Below are 22814 nucleotides of genomic sequence, written 5' to 3' on the forward strand. Positions count from 1 at the left end.
AACCAGTACAATGGATTCACTCAAAAGATCCGACTCATATGAACAGTTCATTGACGAATCGGACGTCGCTAGACTAGTCACGTGATCGACATTGTCTTATTTTTTTTCTCATCGAGCGTTCGGTTGAGCGATACAAATATTTACGGTATTTTCGCGCGTAAAAGAGTTTTGTTTCGATGAGTTTATCCCTGTTTTTTAAGTATTTGATCTTCATATAAATGCCGGGATTGAAATAAGAGCAGGAAATCTTTTGAGGAAGTGGAGTGACAGCCCCGCTGTAAATCAAGATGGCAGGTAACGTGCTTTAGTACATTTATTTAGAGCTTTATGGGGCGGTTTAAAGAGAATCGGCCCTGTTATCGCTGTTGGCTGTAATGACGCGTAATGCCTTGGGAACATTTTTGGTGTATTTTAGACCAAAGGCCATGAGCCTAGTGAAATTTTAAGTGGATTAACACTAGTTGCGAGTTGTGGAGCTAGCAGGACATACTGGGATATTATAAAAGTACTGTGATTAGGAACTTTTGGCCAACAAGACAATATATGTTGTATTAAATACATGATGATGGAAAATATACTGTACTTTTCAGTAAATAGTGAAGAAAACATCGCTGAGTTGACAGGAGCTTGACTGTCAGTTTGTTAGCCAACCTGACCGGGGTCGTTTCCCGGATAACACGTTTTGTTAGCTAGTCACCTTTTGAAATGCATTAATAATGTGCCACAACATAAGACATGTTTGTATTTTACTGCAGACTACAGTATAAAAAGTGTTTGACAGACATAGTCGCCTGGTAAACGGGTAATTTGTTGTAGTCACCTGAGTTGACATTTTAGTCAGATAAGCTAACACTACGACAAATGCATAGGCTGTGTGTGTCAAAACCTAGAGAGCTGTCTACCTATACAGCGTTTTGGGGTATTATGGGAGTGTTTCTGGACTGAAAAGCCCAACAAATGCAAGTCTAGCTGCTAGTTAGATAGCTGACTAGTGAGGCACAGCCCAACTTCATGTGTAACAGTAGTATGGCTAGAAACTGTCAGTTTTATTGAGAATCTACTGTACACTTGTCAGTCTTTAAACATTGTTATTTGTGTTTCCACAGGTCTGTCTTTATATTTTGAAGACGGTCATGATGATTTGGATGACTGTGAGTATACAGAACTCGTCAGCAACTTTACAGATCAACATCTCTCTATCAGTGTGGCTGGGTGAATCTTAGAAAACCTCTCAAGAACATGTCTAGGTCATGTGTCACCACACAACCAAAATAAGAGTTTTTCCCCTTAATCAAGTCCATTTTAGAATCATTGCAATTTTTAGGTTATTTTCAATTAAAATTAAGCTAATTTCCCCCTGAAAATCATATTATAATGGCATACATATTAGTGCTGTCAAATCAATTAATCGCATCTAATAAGTTTGCTTATATAATATATGTGTGTGTGTATATATTATTATATTTGTATATTATTTGTGCGTGTGTGTGTTTAAATATGTAAATGTATATATGTATAATGTAAATACACACACACACACACACACACATGTGTGTATATATATAAACACAAACATTAGATGTGATTAATTGCGATTAATCGATTTGACAGCACTGAAATATATAAAATGTATGTACTTTCTTAATTCTGATTTAAATAGGAAATTGAGTGCACAGTGAGAGAATTGTCATTAAAAGTAATAGGAATTAAACAAATAAAACCTTAATATTTTAATAGAAAATGAGCTTAATTGTCATGAAAATGTCAACAGCAAAACAAAAATCAACAACAAAAATCTTAATTAACCAAATATAAATTTATGTTAAATGCTTTTGAGATCTTTCCCAGTTGTTGTTCACTATATAGTTGAAGTGAAGTCAGTGTGATCTTTGCTGGCAGAAACAGACAGCATGTAATGAAATCCCTTTAACTGTTCTTGCTGTAAAATAAAGAATTTCTCATTAAACAAATTCCCCTTTTTAATATGATCTGCTGTCACTCTGAATTTCTGTCTGTATTTTAAAGGGATTCCTGGTTTGAATGTAAAAGATCTCACATTTGATGCCACCATGAGGCTTGTAGCAACAAACTGAACATTAAATTATACTTGGTCATTAACTGTCGGTATGAATCTGTCTTGCAGTTGGATTCGATGACTATGGTTCAGAGTGTGATGGGATTCGGATTACAGCATTCCTGGATTCAGGCCAGGATAATCTCACCCCTCTGGGTCGGCTGGAGAAATATGCTTTCAGTGAAAACGTCTTCAACAGGTGAGATGTCTTCAACTATGAGGCATGTTATGTGAGACGGATTTCAGTTTCTTTTTTCTCTTGTCATGCCATATTAAATGTTTATTTAGGAGTACTGTAGTAAAAAATGTCCCACTTGAATTTAAGTGAGATTTGATACCAAAAATACAACTTTTTATGGTACAATGGTGGAAAATAACATTTTTCAATACACAATAAAATGTTTCTATATATCCTAATCATTTGTTAAGAAACATGTATTCATTACTTTAATGAGCTCATTGTTTGTGCCTTAAAATAATACATTATTAGCTAACTGTGTGATTTGTAAATGTACATTTATGAAATGCATTACTTTGACAGTCACCTCTGATAACAGATCACTCTAAATTGTAACGTGGACATGCATTTTCTGTAAAGCTGCTTTGAAACTTATGTATTGTGAAAATCGCTATACAAATAAATATTAATTTAATTTAATTGAAAATAACTAAAAAAATTATGACAGAATAAAAATGTTTGGGTGAACTATCCCTTTAAGTGCTTAAAGCGAACCTGACATGACATTGTGCCCGAAATACTTGTAAGTAGCCAGGCATGTCATTGTAAAAGAACTTGGCTTAGACTTGGAAATGCTATAAACATTATTCTAGGATTAAAAATTGAGCTGTCATTTTTTTCCCCAAATAGTTTTGTGCTTCTAAATTGTGAAGGCTCATGTCATGTGGTCTATTATGGTGTACTTAATAGCATGATGTTTATTTTCAGGCAAATTGTGGCTCGTGGATTGCTGGATGTGCTCCGGGAGTTCAGTGATAATGAAAATGACTTCATCAGCGTCATGGAAACGGTTGCCAGGATGTCTGAGGATGGAGGTTTGTTTGTGTGGCTTTTACCTGTATTTGACTTGTCTAGTGTGTTCGTAATACGTAATGTGTACATAATATCATAAACGTATTGTGATGTTACAGAACCGACAGTGCGAGCAGAATTGATGGAGCAGGTACCAAACATTGCCATGTTCCTCCATGAAAATCGCCCCAATTTCCCAGAAGCCTTCTCACGGTACCTTGTTCCCATTGTGGTCCGGTATCTCACAGACCCTAATAACCAGGTAAGTTTCACTTTGAAAAACTGGTTGTTTTTGAGTTGTTCTTCTGAATAGAAGGAAGGTTGACAAACATCATGGCTTTTGAGTAGGAGTGGGTCAAGGTGGTCGACTAGTCTGACAACAACTGACTAGTAAGCAATGTTCCCATTATTATGCTTAATAGGGTTCTGTTTTTTTAATGAAGACTTTGATAATTGTGTGTAGGATTCATTTGTTAAATATCTGTTATTTTCATATTAAAGTGTGGTGTTTTGGGGTCTATATGTCCTTAAGGAATGCATATGATTACTATTGGAAATAAAGCCTAAAGCCTTATTATTCAGGGTTTCCTTAACACTAACTAATCGATTAGTCATTCAGACAACCCATTGAGCCGGTTTTGTCTGTGCTTTTCCCTTAGGTGCGAAAGACGAGCCAGGCCGCTTTGCTGGTGCTACTTGAACAGGGTCTGATGAGTAAGGCAGATATGGAGGGAAAGGTCTGCCCTGTGCTTCTCGAGCTCACTGAACCCAGTAGTGACGACGATTATAAGATCGAGGCTGTAGCGGTGAGTCTTTGTGTTAAAGAGAATGCCTCACTGATTACTGGCAGCGGATAATACTCATCGTAAAAATATGTAAACCATGAGCTTTCACAGAACTGAAGAGATTATATTTCCTGTCATAACTACATTCCTTCTGTGATGGAATGCTTTTCTGTATACCGTCTGCATGTTACTGTGCTACCGGTAATTGTTTTATGGGGTTGGGATGAACTTTCATGTTTTGATCTTGATGGTGGATAATGTCTTGTTGCAGATAATGTGCAAGTTGGTGACCATGTTGACTAAAGACACGGTGGAACACCTTTTATTGCTGCGCTTTTGTGAACTCTGCTGTGACGTCAGGCTATTTCAAGTCCGCAAGGTAATACTCTCAAAATATTCCATAATCCTTTAAAGAACTGTTTTATGAGATGTCTTTGCAATAATTGAGTTAAATTAAAAAATAACTAAATATAATCAATAGATATGCAGTTCAAAATGAAGTCTAAGTATTTGTCATTCTGTGATTTGTTAAATGTCAGTGGAAGTGTGAGTGTGTGTACATTGATGATCACCTTGGGATCAAAAGTAAATGCAAAAATGTAGTTTAAAAAAAATCACACTTTTGCAGCATTTGTTTGGAGATGCCACTTTTTTATTTGTTGCTAAAATACACTATCATTGAAAAGTTTGTGGTCAGTAAGGTTTAAAAAAATTTTTTTGCTAATGTCTGATGCTTGCTGAGGCTGCATATATTTGATCTAAAGTACAGTAAAATTGTGATTTTTAAAATACAATTTTGATGCAAAGCTGATTTTTCAGCATCATTACTCCAGTCTTCAGTCACATGATCCTTCAGAAATCAATCTAAATTGCTGATTTGCTGCTCAAGAAACGTTTATTATTATTACCAATGTTAAAATCAGTTGTGCTGCTTAATATTTTTGTATAAACCATGATACATTTTTCTTTGACTGGAAAGTTCAAAGGTTAAAAAAAATTAACATTATAAATGGCTTTACTTTAACTGTTTTTACTATCAATTTAATGCATCATTGCTGAATGAAAGTATTAATTTATTTAAAAAAAAGAAGTCTTGCTGACCCAAACTTTTGAACTGTAGTGTGAATTTCAGTATATTTCTGTTTTACAAAAGTGTGGAAATTCCAAGTCCATGCATGATTATATCAGTATCATGAGACAAATAAGTAACAATTGAGAACACAATGGATAGAAATGAGCCTTGGCACAATAAAGCTGTTCTCTGGTCAAAACGAGCTGATCAAAACAATGCTGCCTAATGTTGAATGTGTTTGTGACTTCTGTCTTTCAAATAACTTCAGTTATGAAGCTTAGGCCTATATTGTGTAGAAAAGGTTGTGAAAAATGTTAATCTACTTTTGAAACTCATGCTGGGTTGGCAGAAAGCAATGCTGCTTGAGTTGCACCAGGCTTCTGCTTACAACATAACAGAAGACTGAATTTGACCTCATTGCAAATGTCTAAACCCTCTTTTTTTTTCTTTCTCACCACCAGGTCTGTGCAGCAAACTTTGGCGAGTTCTGTTCTATTGTTGGCCAGGAAGCCACAGAGAAACTACTGGTGAGACCTCTGCAGCTTTCCTTTTGTGCCTGTATTTATGACAATATTGCTGTCACAGTGGGCCAAAATGAGTGTTAGACCCCAAAAAACATCCTTAATCTTATTAAAGCCTTAAAGTTAGTTTGGTCTTTATGTTGAACTTTGTTTACACGACATGCAAATGTGTTAAGCAGCACGATCTCTTTGTTCTGACTTCAGATGCCGAAGTTTTTCGACTTGTGCTCGGACAGTCTGTGGGGTATTCGGAAAGCCTGTGCCGAGTGCTTCATGGTTGTTTCAAACTGCACTTCTCCAGAAGTGCGACGTACTAAATTGTCCCCCTTGTTCATCAACCTCATTAGTGATCAGTCACGCTGGGTAAGAGCAAAGACACACACACACACACACACACACACACACTAACACTGTGTTCTAACATGCTGTGCCTCAGCATCTAATTTCTGTCCTCTCTGAAAGTAAACATGGTTATTTTATGTTTAGTATGCAGCTTATGTGGAGTAAGATTTTGGACCCTGTGAGATTTCTGACTTTCTGTTTTACACTTATGTTAGACAATCTTTATTACGTTTTAGAAATTAGATCTGGACAAAGAGGTGTGGAGAATGGATGAATCTGTTTTTTAAAGGGAAGGGAACCTCTCTCTTTTTTCCCTTTTCAGGTACGCCAGGCTGCGTTCCAGTCTCTAGGTCGTTTCATCTCCACGTTTGCCAACCCTTCTATCACAGGATTGCATTTCTGTGAGGATGGAACGCTCTGCGAGATACCGAAGATCTCCTCAGAGAGGTAAGCGCACATGGTTTCTTCACTGTGGTTGTGTTTGTAGGGAAAACTACTTGGGTTTGTTGTCAACTAGTTGTTGTAGTTTATTATCAATCCACTTAACTGGAAAGTCTGTATGATTAGGCTGGTTTTTGGTTCACCTGACCCCTATTGGACTGTTTCCTAGTTACTTCTTTAAATAGTTACCTAATGTTCAAAAGGTAAAGGTCAGTGTGATTTATTTTATTAAGAAAAATTAATACTTTTATTTTGCAAGGTTGCATTAAATTAATCAAAAGTGACAGTAAAGATTTACATTGTTACAAACAAAATAAAAAATTGGTAAAAAAAAAGTGTTTCTTGAACAGCAAATCAGCATATTAGAATAATTTCTGAAGGATCATGTGACAAATTCAGCTTTGCATCACAGGAATAAATTACATTTTAAAATATATTAAAATAGAAAAGTTATTTTAAATTGTAATAATATTTCACAATATTACAGTTTACTGTATTTTTCATCCTATAAATGCAGCCTAGATGAGCATAAGATGCATTTTTTTAAATCTTACCGACCTCAAACTTTTGACCAGTAGTGTAGAGATCTTAGTCACTTTTTTTTTATGTTTACAAAACTAAATGAACCCTCTTGTCGTTGTAGCCACAGACAGGACGTGACCACCAGCAATTCGAGTAACATCCGCAATGCCTCCATTGATGGTTGTTCAGACAGTCTCATTCAGCCCCGTTCAGAGCAGCTACAATCCACCTCAGACACAGCAGTTCCCCCATCACGTCCTCCAGAAGGCCACTCTTATAGCACCAGCCAGAACCAGCCTGAATGCTCAACCCCTTCGTCCCACCAGAAGATGGACGACTGCACAATGTTCAACTCATTCACCTTCTGGAGACCCCCACTACCTGACATTACCCAAGACCTGCGGCTACTACAAGGAGAGAAAAGAGATGTGGCGAAAGAAAAAGAAGAGACCATGAGAGGGGGGAAAGAAAACTTGCCAAGTTTAGATGCACAAGGCCCAGCCACCAGCTCCCAGATCCAGAAAGTTTTGGACCGTCTTCAGCCCCACCTCGATGATCCTGATGTTCAAGGTGATTGTGAAAAGAGCTCATGTTCTTTTGCTCTTTTCCGAGTAGGGAATTGTAGTTATTCACTCCCCCGTTTGCTTTCCACTCGCAGCTCAAGTGCAGGTGTTGTCCGCTGCGCTGAAAGCCGCTCAATTAGAGAGTCAAACAGAAGATGCTGATGAGTCTGTGTCAGAGAGTAATGGTTCCACAGGCTCCCCGACGTCTGATGAGCTCAGTGCCATGAGTGAACTCTCACTGACAGACACACAGATCTCAGACTCTCCCTCCACTTCGCCTGTGCTGGTAGATGACTCTGAACACAGCAGTGAGGTGAGAGGATAATGTCAAAGAAAATCAAATGAATTTTAGCCATTTAACAATTATAACATTTTAAAAAGTGATCCATTACATTTTTACATTTAAAGTTGTATTACATTTAATTAATGTTATTATAATACTTTACTTTTTTTAAATGTTGGCATTCAAATTTATATATTTTGTAATAATAATATTATTAATAATAATAATGCAGGTTCATGTACAGTCATTTCATTAAAATACTCAGTTACACTTTATTGTAAGGTGTGCTTGTTTCAGTGAAATTATACATTTAGGTATTGGTACCGGTAATATGAATTAACTACATGTACTTTAGGGCTAGGATTAGGGTTTTGTTTAGAGTTAGTTGCATGTAAGTATGCACCATTTATAGTTATTACTATAGTAACTACATGTAACATTTAACAAGGACACTTTAAAAAATTTTTACCAAATATTTAATCTTCAGACTTTATTATTAATAATAAATCAATTATTATTACATACTTTATAAATGTAATGGATTTTTTTTAATGTTAGAACTGTCCATAGATTCATTTTGAATTCAATTAATAAAATATTTCCTGAGTAAAGCCTTCAAATGAAGAATCTACATTTAGGCAGGAAAATACAAATATTCCATGTAATCTGTCAATTAATATGAGGTCGTAACAATTATCAAAGGAGAGTAATGTTGTTTTAAATGGTTTTGATGCTGCTTCCACTGTTTGACATGGCAAATCCCCTTCTGCAGTTTTATGTAAATCTGTTTATGCAAATGTCATTAGAAGGAAGTTCTGGCACAGTACCGTAACTACAGTAGAGAGTTCATTATACATGTATTTGTGTGTGTGTGCGTACAGGAATCAGACCTAATAGAAAATGTGGAGGAAGAAAAAGACACCAACTCACAAGTTAAAACATGCGAAGAGGAGAAGTCTAAAGTCCAGGTAATGTACTTTTACCATTACAAATCTCATGGCTTTACATTGGCCTTATTTTTCAACTAGTTGTACAAATTGCAATCATTGATGAAAAAGCACATCAAATGTACAAATAAACTCTTTTTGTAAATAAACAATAAAAATCTAACTGATCGAACTCTGAATTTTCCTAACACTCATTCTTTCTGTCGTCACAGAATGTAATTCCCCAGCAGTTGCTGGATCAGTATCTGTCCATGACAGACCCCGCTCGAGCTCAGACCGTAGACACTGAGATCGCCAAACACTGTGCGTTCAGCTTGCCAGGTGTCGCCCTGACGCTGGGCAGACAGAACTGGCACTGCCTCAAAGACACGTACGAGACCCTCGCTACAGACGTACAGGTACAACTTCCTCTTTATATGCATTACTCGTCATGGGTTTTGTTGGAAAATCAAGGTTTAACAAAACTGTCAAAATGTTAGTACAGTACTGTTGCATAACCTTATATATATATCATATATATATATATATGTGTGTTATATTATATACTATATAATTACTTCTTATTAATTAAACAATGTTTTCACTGTACCATACTCTGATGGATTATAATTGTCTTTGTTTTGAAAATATGTAATGTATGAGGTATATACGCAGTAGCTTCGGTACTGTGAATGTGTTTTGCTTTTGTCAATTGAATGAACTTTGTATGCGTTACAGTGGAAGGTGCGACGGACACTTGCGTTCTCTATCCACGAGTTGGCAGTGATTCTGGGGGATCAGCTGACCGCCGCTGACCTGGTGCCCATATTTAATGGCTTCCTCAAAGATCTTGATGAGGTGCGGATAGGAGTCCTCAAACACCTGTATGATTTCTTGAAGGTGAGAATATGAAATTTCATTAACTGAGAAAACGTGTAGTTTATGCACAGAGCTTTGAATTGTCTATACTGGAAAAAAAAAAAATCATTTCTTTCCCCCTTTTTTTTTAGCTCTATTTTTTTTTTTTTTTGTTATAAGTTTAGTTAGTTTACTGATTTGTTAAATGCATTTCAAAAAGTTTAATTTAAAATTTGACAAGCATGTCATGGCTGCCCCAACCAGTGTAATTTTAGTTTTTTTTTTTTTTTTTTTTTTCAATACGCTTTTATTTATTTCTATTTCTATATGGATTTAATTAATTTTTATTTCATTTTACTTTTATGAATTTAGAACTTCAACTCAAATGTATTTATTTTAGTTATTTGCCTAGGCAATATTTCTCATTTTCATTTTTTAACATTTTTTCATCCAATATTTAATTTTATTTCAGCAACATTCAATAGTTTTTGTTTTAGTCAATGTTCCTAACACTGGTATCAACAGATCGTTCTGTTTTCTCTTTTGTAGCTTCTTCATGCCGAGAAGCGGCGGGAGTATCTGTATCAGCTGCAGGAGTTCATGGTGACGGACAACAGCCGAAATTGGAGATTCCGCTATGAGCTAGCTGAGTATGTACTACTTTGTTACACAAAGGGTTTTTCTTTGAAGCTCTCAATTGTGATCTCACTCTTGTGGCATTTGTCTCTCTGTATTTAGGCAGCTTATCCTGATCATTGAGTTGTACAGTCACAACGACGTCTATGACTACCTCAGACAAATTGCACTTAACCTTTGCTCTGACAAAGTGTCTGAAGTGCGGTGGATCTCCTATAAACTGGTGAGTCAAGTTCCCTTCAGCTTGTTTCCAAAAATAGTGCAACATTACAATGCCTTATACTAGCTGTATTGTTTAAATTTGTGTTCTGCTTTTAGCAACTCCACTGGACTGTTTTAAACCTCAGCTTATAGGCTTTTTAGTCCTGGCATTAACATCTGTCTCAGGGGATCTGCATATGTATTTAGTGCTTAAAATGTTTTAAAGACCTATTATGCTTTTTTACATTTTTCAACTTTCTTTAGTGTGTAATGTTGCTGTTTCAGCATGAAAAAGGTCTGCAAATTTGCAAATCAAAAAGTCCCTCCAAAGGAAGTTACAGTATTCTCTAAATCAGTGCGCACTGTGAGTTGTGATAGTAGTATAAACTTGCTGTTATGGTAAAGGCAGTGACATTTCCGAAAACAAGTGGGAAGTGGTTGACCAATCACAACCCACTGGTCCAGCGACCAATTAGATCATAGTGCTTTTCAGAAGGAGGGACTTCATAGAAACTGGAACTAAACAGAGCATTACTGACAGACTGGGAAGAGAGGTGCTGCAACAATCTAAAATATGTAAAAAATCATGTTTTTTTTTTTGTTTGTTTTACATTTCAAGCATGAAAACCTATTCTAGTTAAGATTTGTCTTGTGAATGTGTTTAGGTGGTGGTGATCCTGCAGAAGCTGTATTCCTGTGAAGCTCATGACCTGGGTCTGAATTACATTAATGAGCTCATTATGAGATTCTGCCACTGTCCCAAATGGGTCGGACGTCAGGCATTTGCATTCATTTGCCAGGTAAATTTTACATCAAATTGTAGTTTCATGCAGTATTATCCAAAGGATTTACAGTCCCACCATCTTTATATAAATTCATGTGGTCCTGCAATATTTCTTAACTTCTTTTATTGTCATATTATTGCTGCAGTTAATTTCAACTTTCAATAAATATTTTGCATAGAATAAGTTATTTCATGACATTGCGGGATGAATACATTTGAAATCAAGATACCACAATAATGGACTAGTGTGCAATTAAGTGTTAGTCAACCAATCAGAACGAAGCTAATGACGTTTTTATTTATTTATACAAAACCTGCTCCTTTTTTCTGTATAATATGCATCAGGCAAAATCTAAACCTCTAACAATGTGGGAGAGTGATTGAGACATTTCCTTTCTTTCCATTCAGGCAATAGTGGAGGAGGACTGCATGCCCATGGACCAGTTTGCACAGCACCTTCTTCCCAGCCTGCTCAGCCTCTCATCAGATCCCGTGCCCAACGTGCGCGTGCTGGTGGCCAAGGCGTTACGGCAGAGCGTGTTGGAAAAACGTAAGACACAAACACGCACAATTTACAGACAAGTTAGAAGATGCGTACAGCATAGGATGTTTACATAGACTTATGTCTTCTTCATTAGGCCCGTCAAGGGTTACAATTAAATTCAAAGTTACTCTCATTTGTCTGCCTGAAAAATGGAACAAAAAGTATTAACGAGTAATATCCTGTATGAAGTGTATACTTATTTTTGTCCTAGAATTATAATGTCCAAAGTACAAGATGTCAAGTGTACTTTTTCCAGGCAGTGATGTAAAATCCATTATTCTTTTTTTTTTTTTACCTTATAGGCTAGTGACCATTTAACTAATAAACTGTGACCTAAATAAAATGATGACCTACTAATAGCACAAAAGATCAAATATTTTGCTAAGTAACTGTTTAGTGTAAGTGTCACAAGCTGTGTTTCCATTACACATCAAATTGCGCAAATTGAGAATACGCCCAGTGAAAACACGTCAGTTTTGCAAAAACTCCCATATAACGTAAACATTTTTTTACACTCGTATGTGGTGGTTTTTCAGCCAATTCGAATATTTAGCAAAACTGCAATGGGAACAGTTTTTTGCATTAACAGGTCAGCTGGCTTACGTAAACATAAATCATTCTTCAAAGATGGTGTGGTATGTTTGGACAGAAACAAAGTTCTTTATTAAACTCCCATAAAGAATTATGGGAATACTGGATTCTAAACAACTAAGAAATGCCACAATTTATCAAGACCTCGAAGCAGATATGAGGAAGAAACATCCAGAAGCACCTCATACGTGGCCGTTCCCAAGTATAAAGGGCTTTCCGTCATTTCGTAATAGTTTTTTATCGAAAATATTGCAAAATTGCACTAATCTGTAATGGAAACCCGGCTACAGTTTAGGCATCAGTTCTGATCACCATCTATGTGTGTGCTCTGATCTCAGCATACTTCAAGGACCCAGGCAGCGCTTATTCGGATGAGCTGGAAGAGGCTCTGTCCGAACTGAGGATGGACAAGGACAGGGACGTGCGGTTCTTTGCCACACTGGATCCCAACAGGAACGTCATGGACACCGCAGCGCTCATCTAGCACCTTTAGCTCAATCCGCACATGTGAACAAGCACCAGCAGGAACAACACTAAACGGATTTGCAGACAAGTGTTTACAAATAGGAACTACTGACCAAGACCTTCACACACACAATGTATTCTTATCCTCTCCTAAAATGCTCCACATATGACACCATATGCATATATTATGCATTTTCTGATTTATACACAAAATGGGCCTCATTTATACATAAAAAAACGACTTGTGTAGCTAAATATAAAATTGGATACTTAAAATATGCAAATGTATGCATATTTATGGTAATACAGCCATGCAAAATATTTTCCACAGTGGTTTTCCATTTAGATGGTTAAATTGGAAGATTGCCTTGTCAAGCAATTAAAAATGAATGCAAAACTTTTCATACATGAGGCCCACGCAATCTCTCACTTACACAACCTCACTTTAAGCCCCTTCCTCCAGCACCCACACACACACAAACACACCTTCAAACACCGAACAACCATCTCACCTCTCTGAATGGTGCAAGATTTCTTTTGCACCTTTGTGGCAGCAGAAAGTATTTGGAGACGCAAGACGCATCTTAAAGGCGGATCGTGTCGTTTCTTCTCAAAACCGTTCAGATGCTACCAGCTGCCCCTCCAAAGCTAACTGTACATTTGTAAGACTTCTTTTTTCTCCATTTCCTTTTCTTGTGGATTTCTTAATACAAAAAGGACTAAGAAGACATAAGCAGACTGACAGTGAAGTGCTACTAACTCAGGGAGACCTGATATTCAGATTTTTTTTAAAGCTGCAATGCCGCAAAATGGTATCGAGCTGAGGCTAAGTGAAATTGTGCTGCATTTTCCAACCACCTGTTTACCTGACCCTCAGATTGCACCTGCATTGTTGTGGGAAACAGCGATTCGAAACAGCAAACAAGCGTCTTCTCGAGTTATTGCAGCTCGGGTGACGAAAACCTCCCTCTTTTTGCTCAAACCTTTTGTAGCTCACAAGAATTTGCTTTTGTCTTTCAGTACTGATATTTTAATGTACATGTTTTTCTGTGTGTTTTGAGTGAGATCCAGCTGTATGTAACCTATTTGTCTTCCCTGATTGGTGAAGAGCGGTTTTATACCTCGCCGTTTTATAAATGAAAGGGGCCAGTATTTTAGAGGGGTGTCAGGAGTAAACCAATGCTTTCCAAGCAACCTTTACAGCCACTAGATGACATTTAGACACTGTACAAGCAAAATTGTTAGACATGCCCAGTCTTTAGAGTTATAGTAATACATCAATGATGGTTATTGGTTAATTATGAGCTGACCTGCAGAGGGCGCTGCTTGGTTGTCTGTGGAAAACAATTGAAGCAAGCACACTGTTAAGTCGCATTTGCACTAGTTGATCAAAGCACTCCACAATTCCCAAATTTGCTTTAAAGTAAATAAGCTACTACGTGCTTGAAGTTGATATGACGGACCATCCGTTTCATGGTTGTGCTGCTCTTGGCATGGGCGTACTTGCTTCTGGCTGCTGATCGGTTATCGCTATGCCTGTTTTAATGGTTTATATATTTAAATTGGGGGACCGGACCCACATCAGCACGTAAGGGCAAACTTTGCCAAGAGCACTTTACTAATCATTAAGGGTTCAATGGAAAGTAAATTGCAGGCCCTTTTTTAATATATAAATAATAATAAATCTGTTGGACTGGATGAATCATGACGTATCATTGGGTCTGATTTTTTTTTTTTTAATAAGGCAACCTTCTTGACCAAACTCTAGTGGTGCTCTGATCCAGTGCATTTATTCTCACAGATGTGTATATGGAATATGTTTATGGACTGTGTAAATGGAATTGTAAAAAAAAAAAAAAAAGGTTTAGTCTAGTTCTGAAATACAGCCTGTGATCAAATTGATATGATTTTATTGACGATATCTACAGGATTCAAGGCCAGTTCTTTTTCCTTTTTTTTTTTTTTTCTCCCGTGGCGATACTTGGTTTGGAATTGTATAATGGGCGAAGTTGTTTTCCTTGTGTTCCCATGTGTGTTTGTGTGCATGCATCTGTGTGTGGCTGTGTGTCCTCTTTGTTTGTTCGTTTCTTCTTTTTTTTCATATGCACCATGTTGATAGATTTCTATTTTGTTAGATTGTTATATTTTCCCCAATAAATTCTCCTGTTTGATTTACTGAGGCACTGACATCACTGATATGTCAACGAAACCACTTCATATGTCTTCATACTGCATATGTACTGATCCACTAGTTTTCTCATATTGTTACAATATTAAGATACAAGATTTGATTTGACCCCCCTCCCCCTCCCATTGTATACTTCTCAATGTATCATGTTCAAAGATTTTATATCCTAACCTTTCAGGTTACAACATTTGTAATTTTTCTGTGCATCTCTTTTAAAAACAGTTTATGTATTGTTATTTTTTAGTATTCGTTAATTAAAATAATATAAATTTGAAATCATTTCTCAGTTGTGCCCTTTATTTTGAAGACGTTTCAGTTAAAACTCACGAAGTCGATTGATTCTTAAGCACTTTTCACAATAAGGAGCCTGTGTGCACAAGTCAACATATTGTATATACATATATCAACATATTGTATGCAATTATAAAAGTAAATAATTTATATTATTTTATACATTTAATGGAGTAAAAAATCATAACATAACTCTATCCCTGCTGGTCTTTTGCGTAACACACCGATTAGTATGATTATATTATAATAATAGTATTTTTATATTGTGTATACATAAGGCTGATTAGTCTGTCTCGTTTATCCTTCTGGGACCCAGGAATAGCCTTTTGTCCACTGTAGAAGACATCATATTTTAGTCAATTTTTCTGACACCATACTTGTCACAGTTTTAAGTCTAGATGTCCTGTAAAGTGTAATTATCATTTAAATCAGACTAATTTTCAAATAGTTTGTCATAGATCAACATCTCAGGAAAATGATATGGGGTTACTAATCAATATTTGACTTTCTGTTACAAAACAGGGCATTGATTTCAAACATGTCTACTGTAGTGGACACCAGTACTTAAATCATGTTTATAAGGCATTTTGGGAGACACAAGAAGTGAATGGGGAAATAAATTATATATATATATATATCAATATTCCTATGAAATATTAGATTTACATTTACATTTATTCATTTAGCAGACGCTTTTATCCAAAGCGACTTACAAATGAGAAACAATAGAAGCAATTAAATCATCATGATATTATGAAAATGTTGAAAAATTATTACTCACATTTTTACACTTCTTTTTTTTTCTTTCTTACATGTTGCCCTAGAACACATTATTGTGCAGATTACATAAAGTGTATAGATGCATTGTATTGAATGGGAATGGCATTTATGGCCAAGTAAAATGGTATATCAATACATTCCGTTATATCTTTCATAAGATAGTAGAGAATCATCATTACAAAAAGTTTGGTTTAAAAAATTCCAAAACTTAAAAACTGATTGGTGAAAAAAAAAGAAGATCTTATTGTTTTTGCCTATACATTTAATTTCTTGCCCTTTACAAGCAACTGAGTCCTGGTGTCCACTACAGTGGACATTGCATAACATATGAATAAAATAATCGTTTTATTCCCCCCTTTCATTCATATATAATATATATTTCAATTTTAAGTATACATTTCAATTGTATACCTAAATTAAACGTTTATATTTCTAGCCTTGCATCACATCAAAGCAGTATTTTCCATATACTGTCTATGGTATTTTCGTTCAGAAGACTTTTGTTGTGTAGCAGAGAAATGTTTTACTTCCGGTTAACCTTTTCCGGTCCTCTTTCCTGCCTCCCGTTCAAGATGGTGAGACTTTAGTGTTCGCGATTGATCCGTGAATATGTTTTAGTATATGAAATCTCCTTTATATTATCAAGAAAACTACGTGATTACCTAGTATATTTAGTAACGTATCTGATTTTATTAAACACTGGCCACTATATCGGGATTATTAAACAGTTTAAGTAAGAAGTTTCTGATGATGTTTAGCATGTGCCTTCAGTAGCACGCGGCATGGACACCCCTGGTATTGTTTTTATGTATATAAAGCAAAATACTGGCATTTAATTTAAACGGCATTATTACCATTAAGACTTTGATGTACCGATTCTAATAGTGTAATTGTCGATACGTTGCGTATAAGTTATAACTTTTACCAAGACGCTGCAACCTGTCAGTACTTGGGTGTAAACTGAAGATTTATGCAGCATCTAACTTACTGATGAATTCAGGACAGGCTTTAGGCTAACATACAATAAAGAGTAGACTGACACTTGGATAATTTAGTATTTTTTTCCAATAATGAATTTTGATTGTTGCAAAAAGATCTCCACTGGTCTTTGTTACAGATAATATACCATAATGTAAAACCATAAGGCGATTTTCACATTAACAAAATTTGAGTTTAAAAGTAAAATATTAAACACATTTTTTTAGGTCTGTTTGTGGTTACTGTATTAATGGACATCCTGAGCATAATTTTTGGGGAAATTTGAAACTGGACATTTCCTGATATTTCAAAGATTTCCAATTCTATCAGAACCACATACAGATCTCAAATTTTGAGTTGGGTATTGTTTGAATTTTAGAGATTCCATTTATCGATTCCCAATTCCAATTTGGAATGAAAAAATAAAAGTCAAAACATGTTTATTCTGTGTTTTTCAAAACATTCTTTTGCAACTGAACACCATGAACAAAATAGAAGCTTAAAGAACAACTAATAAACTAGACTAATATACATTTCAAAATGTCATATTGAAGACAAGTACACGGCCAGTAATATAATAACAAATAAGCAATAGCACAAATAAATACAACCGAAGAACGAAGTTAAGAAATTGAAATCAAATGTAAAAACAACGCTGCATAGGTTTCTTTTCATAAATAAAATATAGATTAATCCTTATTCTAGTTACAAAAGTTATTCAGTCAAGATCAGTGAGTAATTTTTCTTTGTTCTTTGATTAAAAGCATTTTCTTTCTTCATCCATTGACATTTACTTCTGGCTGTGTTTGCGAGGATATTTTGACATAATTTTGTGTGTATTAAAGGACAAGAAGACACGAAAGAGTACTCAATTCAGTATTTGTGCACTACATATGAGAGGCAGCTTCTGCCCAGCACAGAAAACGGTGTACGAGTGCCGAATTTCGCATCATCTTTCACTTGATTTATTTAAAGCCCCATCAAAATGCGCACACAGGAATCGATAAGCGGAATCAAAATTTTATAACAAGTATCAGATCCCAGAATTGGTTTTCAAGTCCCAACCCTACTCGTGTGATATATACATATTATATATATATATATATATATATATATATATATATATATATATATATATATATATATATGTATGTGTGTGTAGAGAGAGAGAAGGCAAAGTAGAATTTTTATAAAATACATTTTAAATTGCTTAAGCCTAAAATACATGGTAATTCATTGGTGAGAAAATGTAGGATGTTTAATTGAATTATGTTCTATACTATTTTAATGATCAATTATTTCCATTTTCAAATGCTAGACTAAGAAGAGAAGGAACAACGGACGTGCAAAGAAGGGCCGTGGCCATGTCCAGCCCATCCGCTGCACCAACTGTGCCCGCTGTGTTCCCAAGGACAAGGCCATCAAGAAGTTTGTCATCAGGAACATTGTGGAGGCTGCTGCTGTGAGGGACATCTCAGAAGCTAGTGTGTTTGACTGTAAGTGACTGATTTAACAACCAAAACATTGACCAATTCTCATTAGTATGCCTTGCCAGATTAAAATAGTGGTTTTCTGTTTTCCGCTTTTCCTTTTGTAGCATATGTATTGCCCAAGCTCTACGTGAAGCTGCATTACTGTGTTAGCTGTGCCATCCACAGCAAGGTGGTGAGGAACAGATCCCGGGAGGCCCGCAAGGACCGAACACCACCTCCCCGCTTCAGGCCTGGCGTAAGTGCCTTGAAATCCTGTAGCTGACTTATCTTAATTACTCCATTAAAGGTAGGGTAGGCAATTCCAGAGAGGCTAGCAATAGCAAGCTAGCCTTGAAAACGTCTCCTTCAAAACACATGAACACACACAACTGAATCTGCAAAGTGTCACGAGACGAGAGAAGGCGTTAAATGACCTCATTACGACATGGCTTGTTGCGTTACGACAACGCAGGATAAGCTCGTTGTTTTGGTTCAAGAGGAACTGTAAAGTAAGGTGAAGTAAAGCATGTAAGCTGCCTGCTGTTTCTTTGTGGCACTCAGTGACGCTGAACCATATGCAATGATTGGACAAACATTTTTGGTCCCGAGACTCCCACATGAATATCTTTTAATATTTAGACCACTTTTGATTGCTTTCAGGATGTGAAGAGACACAAATTGCCTACCCTACCTTCAAGTTAAAGTAACAGCTGCAGTATGTTAGTAAAGTTACAATGCTTGTATTGTTGTTACTTTTATATGGATCTCAGCATTTTCTTTTGTCCTTTTTTCCTGCAGGGTCCTCCTCCCAGAGCTCCTCCTAAGCCCATGTGAAGCAAATCAACTGTCACATTCTGTGCATTGTTTTGCAGAAAAATAAAAAATATCTGAGACAGGTCCTAGATTTTCTTTGTTTTGATTGTTGCTGCATAGTTTGGAGCTCTAAATCTGTAATTTTTCTCTCATATTCAATCTTAATTTTTTATTCTCTGTTATTATATACATATAATTATGGTTAACATATCCACAATATTATTTAACATACAAAAAATCTGAGCGTTTTGGTATTGTTACCTGATTTTTGAACATCAACCACTAGCTCGTAGACTGTTAGCATACATAGTTTTAAATGTATGTCAATGTTAAGGGTCAAAATTTGTGTTGCGTCTTTTGGTCTAAGAAAAACTGGTCATAATATTGATTTAATTAATATTAGCAGTCAGTGGTACAACCTCGATTTACAGATTTTTATAAACGCATTAATAATCCATTGTTTTTTTAATAGCACACCTCAAAGGAATAATGTCAAGGTTTTAATTCTTACATTTCCTCTGTGATCCTAATTATTTTAGCTGAATAATAAGATGATGTATTTAGTGATACCTACTTTAGTTATTAAAAAATAAATCCTTCAATTTAAATAAAATGTAAAAATGAAATATTAAAACGTATTTAATTGTTTAAATGTAACTTTATAAAAATCTATTGATGATTAAAGATAATTCAATAAAATATTATGATCTTTACTGTTCATATGGTGTCTTTCTAGATTTGTGCTAGTTTGAATCATGTTAATGCAAGTACTGGACAGACATGCTTTGACTTTAAACTATGCTTATGCACCTTATAAACGCAGATGTACTAAGTTCAGCTTTTTGTGGTGCTGCTCAAACTTGGTTGGCGCAGTCGGCAGCATGTCTCGATCTGAAGACTGACTTCAAGTTTGGCTTTTTTTGCATATTACAAATAATACACTCATCTTTATATTATAATTATTAGGGCCCAAGCCTTGAAAAGGCGAAGGCCCTATTGTTTTCCATGGGATTATTATTTATTCTTCTTCTTTATTATTATTATATTACTACCTTTTGGGCACTTTTGGGGGCCTTAACGTGCTCAAAAACTCTTGAAACTTTGCACAAATGTCAGAACCCGCGGCCATTAGGGCCCGACTGAAGCTGGGACCCGGGCGTGGCAGGGGGGCTCGCCAGCGCCCCCTGGAATGGGATTCAAAAACATGTCCATATCTCAAACACGCTTGCATGTAATAATATGAAACTCGGTACACTTATAGATCTCATCGGGCCGAACAACTTTCGTGCTCTAAGTTTTACGCCAGTCCAACAGGAAGTCGGTTATTATGGGCTGTATGGAAACGCATGTTCTGGCATTTGAAACACTTGTCCTAGAGAATTCATCGGATGACCACGAAACTCGGTGTGCATGAAATCAAGACATGGAGGATGATAAATTGCGAGGGGATTTTTGATATCTCGAACGGTTTGGCCGTGGCGAGGAAACGAATTTATGGCGAATATTGGAAACAGGAAGTGTGTTATAACATCCTCATACATTAACTGATCTTGATGAAACTTCAGCAGTGTGTTCGCTGTAAGAGGCCGATCACATGGATGTGACTATTGTGAGTCAAAGTTATAGCGCCACCAACTGGCAGCAGGAAGTGTGTCACTTTCAAAATGCTTTGAATTCACCCTCTTATTTTTACCCGATTTGCTTCAAACTTTATGTGTATAATGTAAACACACGGCAGATGTAGACCTGTGAAAGAATTATTGATATCTTAAATACTGTTGCCATGGCAACGCTTTAAACTTTTATATTCTTTTTGGGTGCATTTGAGGCTCTTAACATGCTTCAAATTGCATGAAACTCAACATGCATATCAGATTTATTAGGTACTAGGCATGTGTGAAGTTTCAGAAACGGGCGCGGTGGAGGGGCTCAGTAGCGCCACCTTTAGTCAAAAATGGGGTATTAGTTTTACCTACAGTAACAAAAATCGGTATTTATATTTATCTCCCCGAGCCGGACAACTTTCTAATTTACAGTCATTAGCTCCGACCAACAGGAAGTCAGATATTTTGGTTTGAATGTGATTTGATGGGAATTTTGCCAGTCTCTCTCAGTGTCTGTGTGTGTGAGAGAGGAGGGGGGCTTTATTTTAACCCTTTCTCTGCTGTGTGGGACTTCTCGGGCACTTTTGGGGCCCTTAACGTGCTCGAAAACTCTTGAAACTTTGCACACAGGTCAGAACCTGCGGCCATCAGGGCTGGGCTGAAGCTGGTACCTGGGCGTGGCAGGGGAGCTCAACAGCGCCCCCTTGAACGTGGTCCGAAAAACTTGGTCCATATATCAAACACGTTTGCATGTAATAATATGAAACTCGGTACACATATAGATTTAATCGGGCCGAACAACTTTCGTGCTCTAAGTTTTACGCCAGTCCAACAGGAAGTCGGCTATTATGGGCTGTATGAAAATGCATGCCCCTGGAATTTGATATACTCCTCCAAGAAAAATTATCCTATCGCCACCAAACTCGGTCAGCATGAAGTCAAGACATTGAGGACGCTAAATTGCGGACGGATTTTTGATATCTCGAACGGTTTGGCCGTGGCGAGGAAACGAAGTTATGGCGAGAAAAGAAAAACACAATGTGTTATAACGTCTTCATACATTAATTGATCTGGATGAAACTTCAGCAGTGTGTTTGTTGTAAGAGGGCGATCACATGGATGTGACTATTGTGAGTCAAAGTTATAGCGCCACCAACTGGCAGCAGGAAGTGTGTTACTTTCAAGATACTTTTGACTAAAGTGGGTGGGTTATTTTTACCTACAGTCACAAAACTCGGTCTGTATATTGTGCTTATCGATCCGGACAACTTTCTCATTTACAGTCATTAGCTCCGACCAACAGGAAGTCAGATATTTTGGTTTGAATGTGGTTTTGTCTCTCTCTGACAGAGTTCCCCCTGCCATTCTCTCTCTGTGTGTGTGTGTGTGTGTGTGTGGAGTGGGGGGGAGGGGAGGGAGAGAGGGCACACACACAGACAGCCCCCCCCCCCCTTTTCTGTGTGTTTTTGGAGGGAAGCAGAAAGACTCACACTGATACAAGCTCTAAAGCAGACTTCTTCTCGACAGTCAAAGCGGGGTTACGTTATTGCCCGTCGTGCACAGGAACCCGAAAGGCAACGGGGTGGCGGCTTTTTATATATATATATATATATATATATATATATATATAAATAAATATAGCTGCAAGCAGCGATGGAGGGCCCAAGCCGGTGGCACCGCCACCTCGGTGCCTTTAGTGTAACTAAAGGCACCAGGGTGGCGGTGCCACCGGCTTGGGCCCGTAATCGCTGCTTGCAGCTATATTTATTTATATATATATATATTATTATTTGTATAATTATAATGTGGCCTTGTAAGTATGCATAGTTGCATCCAAACTGTTATGCCACTCTAAGGCATAAAGAAGAAAGTCATGAAATTCCAGTTTCTGTAATGTTTAAAAATCAATTAATGTGTCCCTAAATACAGTTAAAATGGGTAAAGAAAAGTAGTGCAATAAATCACATGGTGTTTGAATGACAGAATTTGACTCAATTTACTCTTAACAAATGTTCTTAAAATAAATAATGTTAGATGGCCTTTTGTTAGC

The 22814-nt window shown here is 36.6% G+C and overlaps 2 protein-coding genes across 2 annotated transcripts; both read left to right on the forward strand.

The window, feature by feature from the left end:
* Positions 1–3: 3 nt before the first annotated feature.
* On the forward strand, positions 4–15104 carry ppp4r1l (protein phosphatase 4, regulatory subunit 1-like). The gene is made up of 20 exons (XM_079628733.1): positions 4–294; positions 1107–1151; positions 2144–2273; positions 3021–3127; positions 3224–3366; positions 3764–3910; positions 4161–4268; positions 5423–5488; positions 5687–5845; positions 6147–6271; positions 6909–7357; positions 7446–7663; positions 8515–8601; positions 8793–8978; positions 9298–9459; positions 9967–10067; positions 10156–10276; positions 10920–11054; positions 11447–11588; positions 12512–15104. Exons 1-20 carry the CDS (start codon positions 288–290, stop codon positions 12655–12657), a joined length of 2784 nt encoding a protein of 927 aa, XP_079484859.1. The 5' UTR covers positions 4–287; the 3' UTR covers positions 12658–15104.
* A 1293-nt stretch (positions 15105–16397) lies between these two features.
* rps26l (ribosomal protein S26, like) lies at positions 16398–19244 on the forward strand. The gene is made up of 4 exons (XM_079628734.1): positions 16398–16472; positions 18194–18371; positions 18473–18603; positions 19146–19244. Exons 1-4 carry the CDS (start codon positions 16416–16418, stop codon positions 19179–19181), a joined length of 402 nt encoding a protein of 133 aa, XP_079484860.1. The 5' UTR covers positions 16398–16415; the 3' UTR covers positions 19182–19244.
* Positions 19245–22814: the final 3570 nt, after the last annotated feature.

The sequence above is a fragment of the Phoxinus phoxinus genome, assembly GCF_949152265.1.
Source record: "Phoxinus phoxinus genome assembly, chromosome: 11".
Taxonomy (NCBI): Eukaryota; Metazoa; Chordata; class Actinopteri; order Cypriniformes; family Leuciscidae; genus Phoxinus; species Phoxinus phoxinus.

Coding starts and splice junctions, on each gene's coding strand:
- ppp4r1l (XM_079628733.1), top strand. Junction 3,367..3,763: donor TCACAGACCCTAATAACCAG/GTAAGTTTCACT, acceptor CTTTTCCCTTAG/GTGCGAAAGACGAGCCAGGC. Junction 10,068..10,155: donor TTCCGCTATGAGCTAGCTGA/GTATGTACTACT, acceptor CTCTGTATTTAG/GCAGCTTATCCTGATCATTG.
- rps26l (XM_079628734.1), top strand. CDS start 16,416: ATGTTTTACTTCCGGTTAACCTTTTCCGGTCCTCTTTCCTGCCTCCCG. Junction 16,473..18,193: donor CCTGCCTCCCGTTCAAGATG/GTGAGACTTTAG, acceptor TTCAAATGCTAG/ACTAAGAAGAGAAGGAACAA. Junction 18,604..19,145: donor CTCCCCGCTTCAGGCCTGGC/GTAAGTGCCTTG, acceptor TTTTTCCTGCAG/GGTCCTCCTCCCAGAGCTCC.